The sequence below is a fragment of the Euwallacea similis genome, chromosome 1, assembly GCF_039881205.1.
Source record: "Euwallacea similis isolate ESF13 chromosome 1, ESF131.1, whole genome shotgun sequence".
NCBI lineage: Eukaryota > Metazoa > Arthropoda > Insecta > Coleoptera > Curculionidae > Euwallacea > Euwallacea similis.
Window position 1 is genome coordinate 7,692,161 of NC_089609.1, and position 12,367 is coordinate 7,704,527.

The 12,367-nt window shown below is 38.8% G+C and overlaps 1 protein-coding gene across 1 annotated transcript; it reads left to right on the forward strand.

Annotated features, from left to right (window-relative positions):
• Nucleotides 1-7,605: 7,605 nt before the first annotated feature.
• On the forward strand, nucleotides 7,606-10,078 carry LOC136420052 (chymotrypsin-2-like). The gene is made up of 5 exons (XM_066406767.1): nucleotides 7,606-7,747; nucleotides 9,068-9,257; nucleotides 9,315-9,458; nucleotides 9,530-9,738; nucleotides 9,797-10,078. Exons 1-5 carry the CDS (start codon nucleotides 7,702-7,704, stop codon nucleotides 10,063-10,065), a joined length of 858 nt encoding a protein of 285 aa, XP_066262864.1. The 5' UTR covers nucleotides 7,606-7,701; the 3' UTR covers nucleotides 10,066-10,078.
• Nucleotides 10,079-12,367: the final 2,289 nt, after the last annotated feature.

Sequence of the window (12,367 nt, forward strand, 5' to 3'; positions counted from 1 at the left end):
CGCTTAAGTTCAACTGATCTTCGGTCTCTGTTAATTTGGTCTGATATTCCCTTGATTCCTTGTCCAGGTTAAAACCAGGGAATTTCCTCACATTTTTTCTAGTTTGCCGACCTTGACCTTCTTTGCCGTAAACAGCAACATGCAGCGCTTGAACCGCCCTCAGTTTAGAATTTGTGATATTTTGCGCAATTTTTTCAATATCCCCCAAAGTAGTCATAATTGGGTATGGAATTGATACTAGGCCAATATTCCAAGAAAATAAAAAATGAGATACGATGCGTTTTGCTGTTTACGTAGAATCGACTTGAAAAGACCAGTCAATAGAAGAAATCGAGACACAATCGGGATTACAAAGCAATAAATCTACTAATACAGTAAAATTAGACTAACTTCTGTATCCTACCTTAACTGCTTTTATCTGTCGGTTGCGTACACCTTTTCCGCACTCCACTTCACTTCGCGGAATTAATCACTATTATCACCCTAATCTCGCACTGTTTCGTCGTTATCGCCGTCGTCGTCGTTACCCGTCTGGTATTAGTGATTTCGTCGTTATCACCGTCGCCGTTGCTCTCAATCCTGAAGTGCAGAGCTTGGTCGTCCTAACTCGTTTCCCAAATTTCGGCTGAGTCTTCTAAACTATTACCCCAAATCTCGTAAAAGTCTCCAAAATCGTTACCCCAAATCTCGGGCGAGCCCCCAAAGTTGTGGGATTTATCTTTTATTCGGTTGTCTAGGGTTTATGTATAATTGGGATAGGGTACAATACGAAGCTTAAATGGTAACTTAATTAGTAAAAACTCGCGTCACTTAGTTCGTCGTTCACTCCGGATATCAAAGAGAGCGATTCTCCTTGTCACAAATCTTAAATATTAAACCTGGGGGTAATAAACCAGTGTCGTACCTCGAGTAGAGGCCAGCGACCGTTACCACATCTGGCTGCTGCGAGCCAGCACCACGAACCATCCTTTGTTTGAGCCCTTAGCAACCATCCTCCGGCCCTTCTTCCTTGGTTCAAACAAAGAGATGTTCGCTTTTTGGGTTTTTTCCGTGACACAGATTCTAGGAGGTTACTGGGAGAACCCAGCAACAGCCGAGAATCACTCGAACTCAGGTACGATACGCATGGGCGTAACATCGAGGTACCTCACTTTTTAATCCCCCTCGGTTCCTCAACCCTAATTTAACTAATACTATCTAACAAATATTCGGACTTTCCCGTTGGTGTCTCGATTTGGTCAGACAGTAATAATTACATTTAGAAGAGTTAGAGCGATCTGACGAGCGGATCCTACATTCGGCCATTCTGACTAGCAATCCGCCTCGGATTCGCTATCATTATCGACCCATGGCTTCATGTATTCGGCACAGGTAGAGGTGCGTCCCGGTCCTTCGTGGGTGCCCACCTTAATGACCTCGTATCGCTCATTGGGCAGAACCTCGATGACCTCATAAGGACCAAGAAATTTCTTACACAGTTTCAGCCCGCCCCCGAACTGCGTTCTTTTTATGGCCACTAAATCCCTCCGTTTATACTTTGTCGCTTTCTTCCGCCTTAAATTATATTGCCTCCTGTTTTCTTCTTGCGCCTTCAAAATTTGCTTTTTGCTATCTTCACGTAGTCTTTCCCTTTTTGCGTCGAAATTCTTGATTATCTCCTTTTCCAGCATTTCCTTAATGCGAATCTCCTCATTATGCCTCATCCGGACACCAAACAATACCTCGAACGGTGTAGCATCGATACTCCTTTGCAGTGTGGAATTCAAAGCAGTTTGCACCTTATCTACTTTGTCATACCACCTACTAGGATTTTCCATGCTCAGTTTCGTAAGGACAGGGATAATCGTGCGATTAACCCGTTCCACTTGACCGTTCCCTCGAGGTACTCCGGTGGTGACAGTGACGTGTTGGATCCCCTCATGTTCACAATAATCGCTGAATTCCTTCGACGTGAACGCAGTACCTTTGTCTGTAATTATTCTTGACGGATTTCCAAAATTTTTCTGTTGCGTTCTTAATTTGTCGATGGTTTCCCGCGACGTCGTCGACTTGGTAGTGTACAGCCAAACGAATTTCGAGAAGTCATCTACTACGGCCAATATATGCTGGTAATTTTTATTTGTTGAAGGCAGAGGTCCTAAATGGTCAATATGGTAAGTGTATAGCGGTCCTTCGTCCTTGGGTATCGGGTGCAGCATTCCCTCTTTCTTTCCTTCTTTTCTGTTTCCCAGAATGCAGGCCACACAATTCTTAATAACAGTATGAATCTTTTCTTTCAACTTCGGTATATGGAATTCTCTTTTGACGATTTCCTCCACTTTTGCAATGCCAAAATGGCCTATTTCGTGCGTTTTCTTTATGACCCCGGGCTGCATCGACTTCGGTACGACTATTAATTCCAACCCATTGTCGTATTTGTACAAAATACCGTTCTTTACTAAATAGCCTTGGTAATCTTCAGTGCTGGCAATTTTCTTGACAGCCTGGACGAACTCATCTCCTTCTTGCGCCGCTTTTAATCGCCGCAGAGTCCCTTCTTCGTCATTAATTTCAGTTAGAGTCATTACGGCTGGATATCGACTCAGAGCGTCCACATGGGCCATTCGACGGCCACTTCGGTGCTCTATAACGTATGAATATTCTTCCAACAGTAATGCCCATCGTGCTACTCTCGTAGTCAAGTCTTTCTTATCCATAGTCTTCTGGAAAGCGGAACAATCCGTGACTATCTTGAAATTACTGCCTAAGAGGTAGACTCTAAATTTCTTGACAGCTTGTATCACAGCCAGAACCTCCAGTTCGTAGCTGTGGTATCGTTCTTCAGCTGGTGTCGTTTTCTTACTCATATAATATACAGGGTGGAATTTATTGTCGTCGTTGGATTTCTGCATCAAGCAAGCGCCGTAACCATACTTACTTGCATCAGTATGTAATTGGGTTTCACCATCTTGCCTGTAAATATACAGGACTGGTTCACTAGTTAGTAATTCCTTCAACGTCTCATATGCCCGTCTTTGTTCATCGCCTAACACAAATTCCTTGTTGTTCCTCAACAGATCGCTTAAAGGTTTTGCGATTATGGCATATGAAGCGACGAATTTTCGGAAATACCCCGTCAAACCGAGAAAGGATTGGATCTGCTTGGGCGTTTTTGGTTCCGGAAATCTTCTGATCGCCAATGCCTTTTCCTCAGAGGGCTGCACTTTACCATCCTCGATGATATAGCCTAGGAATTCTACTCGTCTTCTTAAGAATTGGCATTTACTCTTCTTTATTTCCAGCCCATAGTCTCTCGCTACTTGTAAGACCATCGCCAGACGCTCTACCCCTTCCTCGAGAGTGCTACTCAAAATTATTACATCGTCCATATAATACAACACAAAGTTCATAGAGGTTAACTCCCGAAAAATATGGCATATAAACCTCTGAAAAACTGCTGGGCTGTTACATAGGCCAAAAGGACATTTTAGGAATTCGAACTGTCCGTTATGAGTGACGAACGAGGTATATTTTCGACTGTCTTCGTCTACAGGAACGTGGAAAAATCCATTTCGCAGATCTATCGTGCTGAAGTATTTGGCTCCTTGCAACCTATCTAGCACGTCCTCAATCAATGGTAACGGAAAACGGTCCTTGACTATTTTCCTATTGATTCTGCGATAGTCGCAACAAAGTCTCATACTGCCATCTCGTTTCTTTACCAACACTATCGGACTTGCGAAATCAGAATAACTGGGTCTTATGATTTCTTCATCTAACCACTCCTGTACTTGTCTTTCTACCTCTACTCTCTCAACGGGTGAGAGTCTCCTTGGGTTCTGATATACTGGCTCTTCATCCCTCAGGACAATCTTCATCCTAATGTCGACATCCTTTACTTTCTCCGGCGAGTAATTTTCTATCAAGTCCTTAACTTTGTTTTTGCACTCTACATTCGGTATATGGTCAATTTGCGGGTTCTCTTGATCCAGACCGTCGGCAATCTTCATCTCCATCAAGAAATTTTCCTCCCTCCTCTTGTGTATGACCACGCCTCCTTCTGTGAAACTTACATCCGCCCATTTTAATAGGTCATTACCCACAATGGCCTTAAAGTTTGAGGCATTTGTTGGTATCACGTGGAACGTTAACAATATGTCTTCGTCGTTGATCCTTGCTTCCTTTTGGAAAAATCCTTTGGTCCTCACTCCATTGGAACCTATTCCTTTTATAATTATCTCATTCCCCGTTAAAGGGATATGTCCTAGATAGTCATCGTAAGCATCGCTCCTTATCGCACTTATGTCGCTACCCGTATCTAACAGTGCGGTCAGTTGTACATTGTCGATTTGTACCTTAACGGCATTATTCGGTACGACTTCCATAAGGCGAACATTGGCACACGGGCTATTTTTACCTGCGTCGTTTGTCTTCGTTGGGCATTTGGTTGATATATGTCCAAAACTATTACAATTATAACATTTGACCCCTTTGGCTCTGTCTGGGCACGCGTTGGATTTATGTCCTTTGAGCCCGCAATTGAAACAATTGGTAGTTCTCCCCTTTCTATCGTGCTCTTCCTTCTTGATTTCCTTTTTCTCATACTTCTTCTCTGAGCTGAACGTCGGCCTTTTTGTTCTGATCTGCTCATACAATCTGACCTTATCCTTAAACTCAGCGAAGTTTTTCGCTCCATAAAGCACACATTTGCTTGATGGATCATCCTGTATCCCGTCAATAATGTATTGTATCACGACCTCGGCCTCTAACGTCGCTCGGCTTCCGATCTCACGCATGACCAATACATATTCCTGTACTGTCTCAGCAGGACTTTTCTTTCGAGACATTAGCAACTTATGAATCTGAGCACTGCTGACCTTCACTTCAAACTCAGCGGTAAGTCTTTTCTTAAGAGTAGTCCAGGATTTAATACCCTTTTCTGATTGCACATATAGTTTCGCTAAACCCGTCAACGACTTTTTCGCGAATATTAATTTCTGTAAGTCGTTCCATCGTGTGACCTCTGCTATTTCCTCAAAATCTCGGATCCACTTTTCTATCGGGTAATCATCCTTGCCATCAAATGGTCTAATGCTGTCTTCTACGTCACGAAAGGTTAACGCAAAAGGATTATTTTTTCTCGTCTTCGTTTTGGTACGGGCTTGTGGCTGAGCTAAATTTCCCTCGTCAATTTCGTCCTCCTGTCCGGATTCGTCGCTACTTTCCTGACCTCCGGCATCCTCATCTTCGGTCTCCCCGTCTTCTTGTCCCTCAGTAATATCGTCGTTGACTGACAAGTCATTCAGGAAAGAGCATACCCGATTCGCGATGTCCTCGTGTTGTCCCGAATAGTCCAAGTTTAGAATGTGACAGATCGCCATCAAATCGCTTAAGTTCAACTGATCTTCGGTCTCTGTTAATTTGGTCTGATATTCCCTTGATTCCTTGTCCAGGTTAAAACCAGGGAATTTCCTCACATTTTTTCTAGTTTGCCGACCTTGACCTTCTTTGCCGTAAACAGCAACATGCAGCGCTTGAACCGCCCTCAGTTTAGAATTTGTGATATTTTGCGCAATTTTTTCAATATCCCCCAAAGTAGTCATAATTGGGTATGGAATTGATACTAGGCCAATATTCCAAGAAAATAAAAAATGAGATACGATGCGTTTTGCTGTTTACGTAGAATCGACTTGAAAAGACCAGTCAATAGAAGAAATCGAGACACAATCGGGATTACAAAGCAATAAATCTACTAATACAGTAAAATTAGACTAACTTCTGTATCCTACCTTAACTGCTTTTATCTGTCGGTTGCGTACACCTTTTCCGCACTCCACTTCACTTCGCGGAATTAATCACTATTATCACCCTAATCTCGCACTGTTTCGTCGTTATCGCCGTCGTCGTCGTTACCCGTCTGGTATTAGTGATTTCGTCGTTATCACCGTCGCCGTTGCTCTCAATCCTGAAGTGCAGAGCTTGGTCGTCCTAACTCGTTTCCCAAATTTCGGCTGAGTCTTCTAAACTATTACCCCAAATCTCGTAAAAGTCTCCAAAATCGTTACCCCAAATCTCGGGCGAGCCCCCAAAGTTGTGGGATTTATCTTTTATTCGGTTGTCTAGGGTTTATGTATAATTGGGATAGGGTACAATACGAAGCTTAAATGGTAACTTAATTAGTAAAAACTCGCGTCACTTAGTTCGTCGTTCACTCCGGATATCAAAGAGAGCGATTCTCCTTGTCACAAATCTTAAATATTAAACCTGGGGGTAATAAACCAGTGTCGTACCTCGAGTAGAGGCCAGCGACCGTTACCACATCTGGCTGCTGCGAGCCAGCACCACGAACCATCCTTTGTTTGAGCCCTTAGCAACCATCCTCCGGCCCTTCTTCCTTGGTTCAAACAAAGAGATGTTCGCTTTTTGGGTTTTTTCCGTGACACAGATTCTAGGAGGTTACTGGGAGAACCCAGCAACAGCCGAGAATCACTCGAACTCAGGTACGATACGCATGGGCGTAACATCGAGGTACCTCACTTTTTAATCCCCCTCGGTTCCTCAACCCTAATTTAACTAATACTATCTAACAAATATTCGGACTTTCCCGTTGGTGTCTCGATTTGGTCAGACAGTAATAATTACATTTAGAAGAGTTAGAGCGATCTGACGAGCGGATCCTACATTATTGATAATCAGATATAGTTTCTCGTATTTACACTGTAAGATATTATTATCTAATAAACTTAAATGTCCTTTATGTTGATTTGAATAGGCAATTGACATTGCATTGTGACAATTACACATAAGCCCTAACATCAACCTGGTAATGAGGAGGTGCTATTTTGTATTAAGTGGGTCTTTTTTAAGACCAAAGAAATTTTAAAAGAAATAAAAATTTTTAGTTTGTTGATATGTTCAGTCGTTAATTTCTCGAGACCTGTTGCGTTTAGGTATAAGACATGGTACATGAAACACACTTAGAATTTTGTGTAGAATTCAAAAATTAAATAAAAAATAAGTGTTTTCATTTGAAAAAACAAAATTGGTGGTCGTATTTGATTTTTTAACTATCCTGTATACATGAATTTATCATAAAAAAAACCGCAAGAAAAATAAAAATCGACGTGTCTGAGGATTTTGGCCGCATATATTCGGCATCTTAGTTATATGGACTGTTTCATTCAAGACTTTCACATGTTATAAAGTACACCATGTATAAAGTTACATTCTAACTTTATTACAGGACACCAATCCTTACTCTGCACTAATCGTGGCCCAAGAATAAAAAACAATGAATACCCGGGAGTACTCTATCAATAACTTGAAAATTTCTTAATTACATCAAATTATACTGACAACTCACAACTGCAAAATTTAACTAAAAAACTCTCATAAACATTTTGCTTAAAAGGCAAATTATATACAACGCGTATTACAAGTTATTAATACGTCTTGTAAGAGGTAATCAATCACTATACGTAGAACGTCACAAATTTAAGATTCTCATCAATGCCTCAACGAAGTGTTATTCTGATAAGTCAAGTAATTTGACATTATGGATTCGTCTTTGTTTAATCCCAACATGACAGCTTTATTCAAAGTCTAAATCAGTTAATCACCTGATTTAGGCTTTGATAAAAGTTACTACTGGATCCAATTTCGATATAAGAATAAGATACATTTCAGTCACTCATATTACAAATATTCGTTATTTGTGCAAAAATGAGGAGCCTTTTAGTATTAAGTGCCTTAGTAGCAGTGGCTTTTGGTAAGTTTTAATTAACAGCAAGAAAATCTGGAATTTTCTGCTATTTGATAAATTTAATGTAACTTAAATTCCTAGTGCAATGAAAAAGATCGTATTGATTTTAAGATCAATCTTTTATTAAATAGTAAAAAAGAGGGTGTAATTAAATAATATATTTTTATCATTAGAATTAGAGTAAAAATTGTAAGCGAGAGTTATAGAAAGAGATGAAGCAAAATTTAAAATGATAGGAAAATAGCCTAAACAAAGGGTGACATTCCAAAATTATGTTTTGTTTTATGGAATATCCACGACATTATTTTAATTTTAATTTATGAGCGATTCTGCGCAGTTCTTACGAGGCATGTGCTACACCTATTTTGAACAGCTCTTAAAATTATGAGTGTAAATTTTCCTATTTTTTTAAAAGTATAAATGTAAGTATATGGTTATAATTTGCTAACTATTTGAAACAGAGGATAGCGGTTTCCACGTTTCCCGTTTTAAATTCATAAGATCTATTAAATGGAATCATTTTGAAATAAAAAAATTTTAAAAAGAATTTTTTTGGCTGGTTGGAGAATAATTTTTTCAAATTTTGACAAATAAAGTGACAATTTTCGTAATTTAGACCGCTGAATAGCTGCTTTCATATCGCATCTCTAATAACCAATGGGACCGTTGGCTGCTGTATTTACACAAATGCGAAGCGCAACTTAAGTAAAATCAAATTTTTCATTTTTGATGAGCGATATAAGCTGTCAACTTCATTAAAAAAACTTATTTGAGATGCAAATTTTTGGATAACGAACTGCATGAAATTCATCAGTATCTCATAAATAATATATAAATATATATTTTATTATAAAAAAATATATTAATTAGGTAGCCGGTAATCCATTAAGCAGTTTGTACCAAGAATTTTTAAGTATTTAAAGTACTACTAAGGTAATTTTGATTCTAAAATTCCTATGTTATTTTTAAATTAATAGTACCTTAAATGCCAAACTAGAAGGTGTCTGAAATTCCATGATTTAACAAGATATCTTACTTATTATTAAAGGATAGCAATTATTTTTAGAATAAAAATAAAAGAATCTATCAAACTGTCGGAAAATCTGCAAGATTTACCCTGCACTAGAAGCTTACTAATTTTGTGTTGTTTTTAACTTTAGGATTTCTATTGTTTTATCCAATAAGATTTTGTATCGAGCTATGAGCAGTTCTGCATTTTTATGTTTAATACACTCTGTACCTATAACAGGACAATCCCGACACATGCAGAGGAAAATTCGTAAAGTACTGAAGAACACTGTAGTTTCGTTTTGCTTTCTTATTTAGCCGATTCCAATTCCACTGTCTTCAAAGCAGAATACTACCCTTCAAGCCCAACCATTATCGATAGTTCCGTACGTATTGTTGGAGGTTTTGATGCCGTAAGAAATCAGTTCCCATATCAAGTTTCCCTTCAGCGACGTTCAATAACCAGTGCTTACTCTCACATCTGTGGAGGCAGCATAATTTCTCGAAAGTACACACACAATTGATTTTGTCTATTGTAGACTACACGTAAATACTCATGTTTCAGCTGGATCTTAACTGCTGCCCATTGCACTCCCGCAGGTTCTGTATATAGAATAGTAGCAGGAATTATTTTGCAAAACGACCAAAACATCCCAGGCCAACAATCCATTGATGTCGAGGAAGTGTTCAACCATCCCGGTTACCCCGGGTAAGATTTCTCCATTGATCTGAAGACATTTAAATACTCGTGAAAATTTGTTCACTCATCACCTCTTTTAGAAACAATGTTGTAGCTCCGGATGATGTTTCCCTGGTACGCTTGGCCGAAAGTTTAGTTTACGCAGAGAACGTTCAGTCTATCCCTATTCCAGTGCACGGTACCAGACACGTCGGGGAATCTATCCTCTCTGGATGGGGTATAACTATACCTGGAGGCTCCATCCCCAATCATCTTCAATGCGCTAATTTACCAATTATACCAGAAGAAGGTAAGAATTTTAATCAAATTCAAAAAGTAACTTCACGTTCACGTCACGAATTTTCCAGAATGTAACTCCATTCTTAACTCGTTACTTGGAGTTAATGGCAATCCCTTTGATATCGATCGCAATGTTTGTTCAGGACTTACAAATCCTGGACAATCCGCTTGCAGTGGGGACAGTGGTGGCCCTCTGGTACATGATGGTGTTCTGATCGGTATCGTATCCTGGGTTCTGATACCATGCGGTGTTTACAACTCCCCATCAGTTTACGCCAAAGCTTCTGCTTACAGTAACTGGGTTGTGAACGTCACTGATGGTGAAGTTAGGCCCTGATTTTACAGGAATAAAGTAGCATTACAGTAATTGGTGTTTTATTAGAATTCTTATCATCATTTAAAGTATCTAAATACATTCCGAGCTCCAGAGATTATTTCTCAAGATCAATTTAAATATGGACTAAGATAGGCCCAGACAGCAATAAATTGTAGGCCCGTACAACTAATAACATTATTACACAGCATTTATACCATCCACAAGATACGGATAGGATAAACTGATTCAATTATCGATTCAGTAGGGCTGTTATTTAATTTTTCATCAATATTTAACATATCCGGTGTTTCCGTTATAGTTTTCATATATTTGCCTTATTCTTTTAGCAATTTTAAAAATTTTGGAGACTTGATATCTGCACCGTTTGAAATACATATAACGTACATTTGTTTCGGTGGTTCCCATTTTATCTACTTCACAAATTATGATGGTTAGCGGCAATTTAACCAACAATGTTTTATCTACATCATAAATTTTGATTCCCTTAAAACTCACTATACGTATTTAGCAGACACATAAACAACCACGATAATCTTGCTATATATTTGTCTTTATGTAATCTGAACATGGAAGCTTTGGATTATTATTTAATGACTTTGCACAATACTTTGAGAAAATGAGCACTCCACTACCTTCATTTTCGAGTAAATTTTTGAAACAATGTTTAATACAAAAGTTGTAGAGCTTATATCGAAGTTTATTTTTTACAGTCGTGGGTGTGTGGTACAACATTTCGAAATTGTTTAGTGGTATCTTCAGGAACATAACTATTTTCAGGTATTTCATTAACATATGGTAGACTGATGATGATGTAAATGTGTTGAGAAATCTGATATTGCTTAATTTGTTTTAAGTCACTGCTACGCTTTCTTTCATCACCTGATACACCCTGTGTCTTATTGTAAATTTGTGTAGCTTTTATGAACGAATTCAAAAATATCACTGAAAATCTAAACAAAATGGTATACGATCAACTAGGATTGGTGAAAGCGATCTTTTTTTAATCTACCGAATACCGGGTGATATCGCTAATGACACCATGCTCTTGTTTTTCACATGTAAAATTGTTTAAAAAAATTATTGTCTCTTCAAACTGCAGGAATGTTATCCTTCAGCCATCTGTATCGTTTGGAGCAAGATATATTTCTTTACAAGAAAACAATGAATTTATTATGAATTTTTGTTTTTCAAAAAAGAAGTTGGAGTGCTTCCTGGACCCCACTTAGTACTTCTAATATTCTTAATTTAAAGCGCTAAACCTCTTGGATTCAACTGTATAAACATTACCGGGAAGCAGTTAAACATGTTAGATGTTGTGTTCAGTTCACTCTTTCTCTCCGTTGTTTTCTTTTCTCATGGAATTTCCCCATCTTACCTCCATCGAATGTTGACACCTAATCTCTATTCAGTCCAAATGAAAAGACCAAATGTGGTTTGAGGGTAAACAAATCAAATATATGGTGAACCAGAGTTCTATGAACTGGCTCAAGGACTAAAATATATGATCCTTCGCGATAATCGAACTGTGGTGCTTCCACAAAGTGGCAGCCAAGATGATTATGAACTGGACATTTCAGGACCCCACTCGGTATGTTGTGTACATTTTTTTACCCGGTATTCGGAGAGTTAAGTGACTGCTGAACTCTATCAAAAACACCAAGATTGATTTTTAAACACCCTGTATTTATTTAGGAGTTTGGATAAAAATGGAAGAAGTCTCGAAGAATCCATCATTCACGTGCGGCTTTTTTAGACACTCGACGTTGGATTTTCGAGGCACGAGATTGTTGCTTAAATTTGAACTGTGGCAAGTGCGGTTTAAATTAAGGCTTCTACATACATATATCCACAACTGGTAATTTAAGTCGCTGTTAGAATGAGGCCGCCATTACATAGAAAGGAAAATGATCAAAAACAGAAAATAGCGGAAATCTTCCGTTTTGCTTTGAGGTATTTTTTAAGGAAACCATCAAAAACAGATTACTTTAAAATGCTTATACATCTGAAGTTTATGCATTTTGCAAATTTTACTTTCGACTCTCAAAAATGTGTGGATGCTTTACATGGACGCGTATCATTAAGACTAAGTTTCTGCATATTTCTGTTCACTTGAAATAATAAAAACAGGTACCTTCATATTGCAACTCAGTTAACCCATGGGATCGTTGATTGCCGTGCTTCTACAGATGCGGAACGCAACTTGAATAAAGAAGCTTAAACTTGTGCTCTTTTCTTCCAATTTTTGTTTGCTTGGATTGGCAATATGGCGAGCGCGTGCATGCGTGGTGTGGTGCATTTGCAG

What these genes read in the sequence shown, in the direction of transcription:
- LOC136420052 (XM_066406767.1), top strand. Translation starts at nt 7,702, where the DNA reads ATGAGGAGCCTTTTAGTATTAAGTGCCTTAGTAGCAGTGGCTTTTG. An exon ending in GGCAGCATAATTTCTCGAAA is followed by an intron (nt 9,258 to 9,314) that starts GTACACACACAA and finishes CTCATGTTTCAG; the next exon opens with CTGGATCTTAACTGCTGCCC. An exon ending in AACCATCCCGGTTACCCCGG is followed by an intron (nt 9,459 to 9,529) that starts GTAAGATTTCTC and finishes CACCTCTTTTAG; the next exon opens with AAACAATGTTGTAGCTCCGG.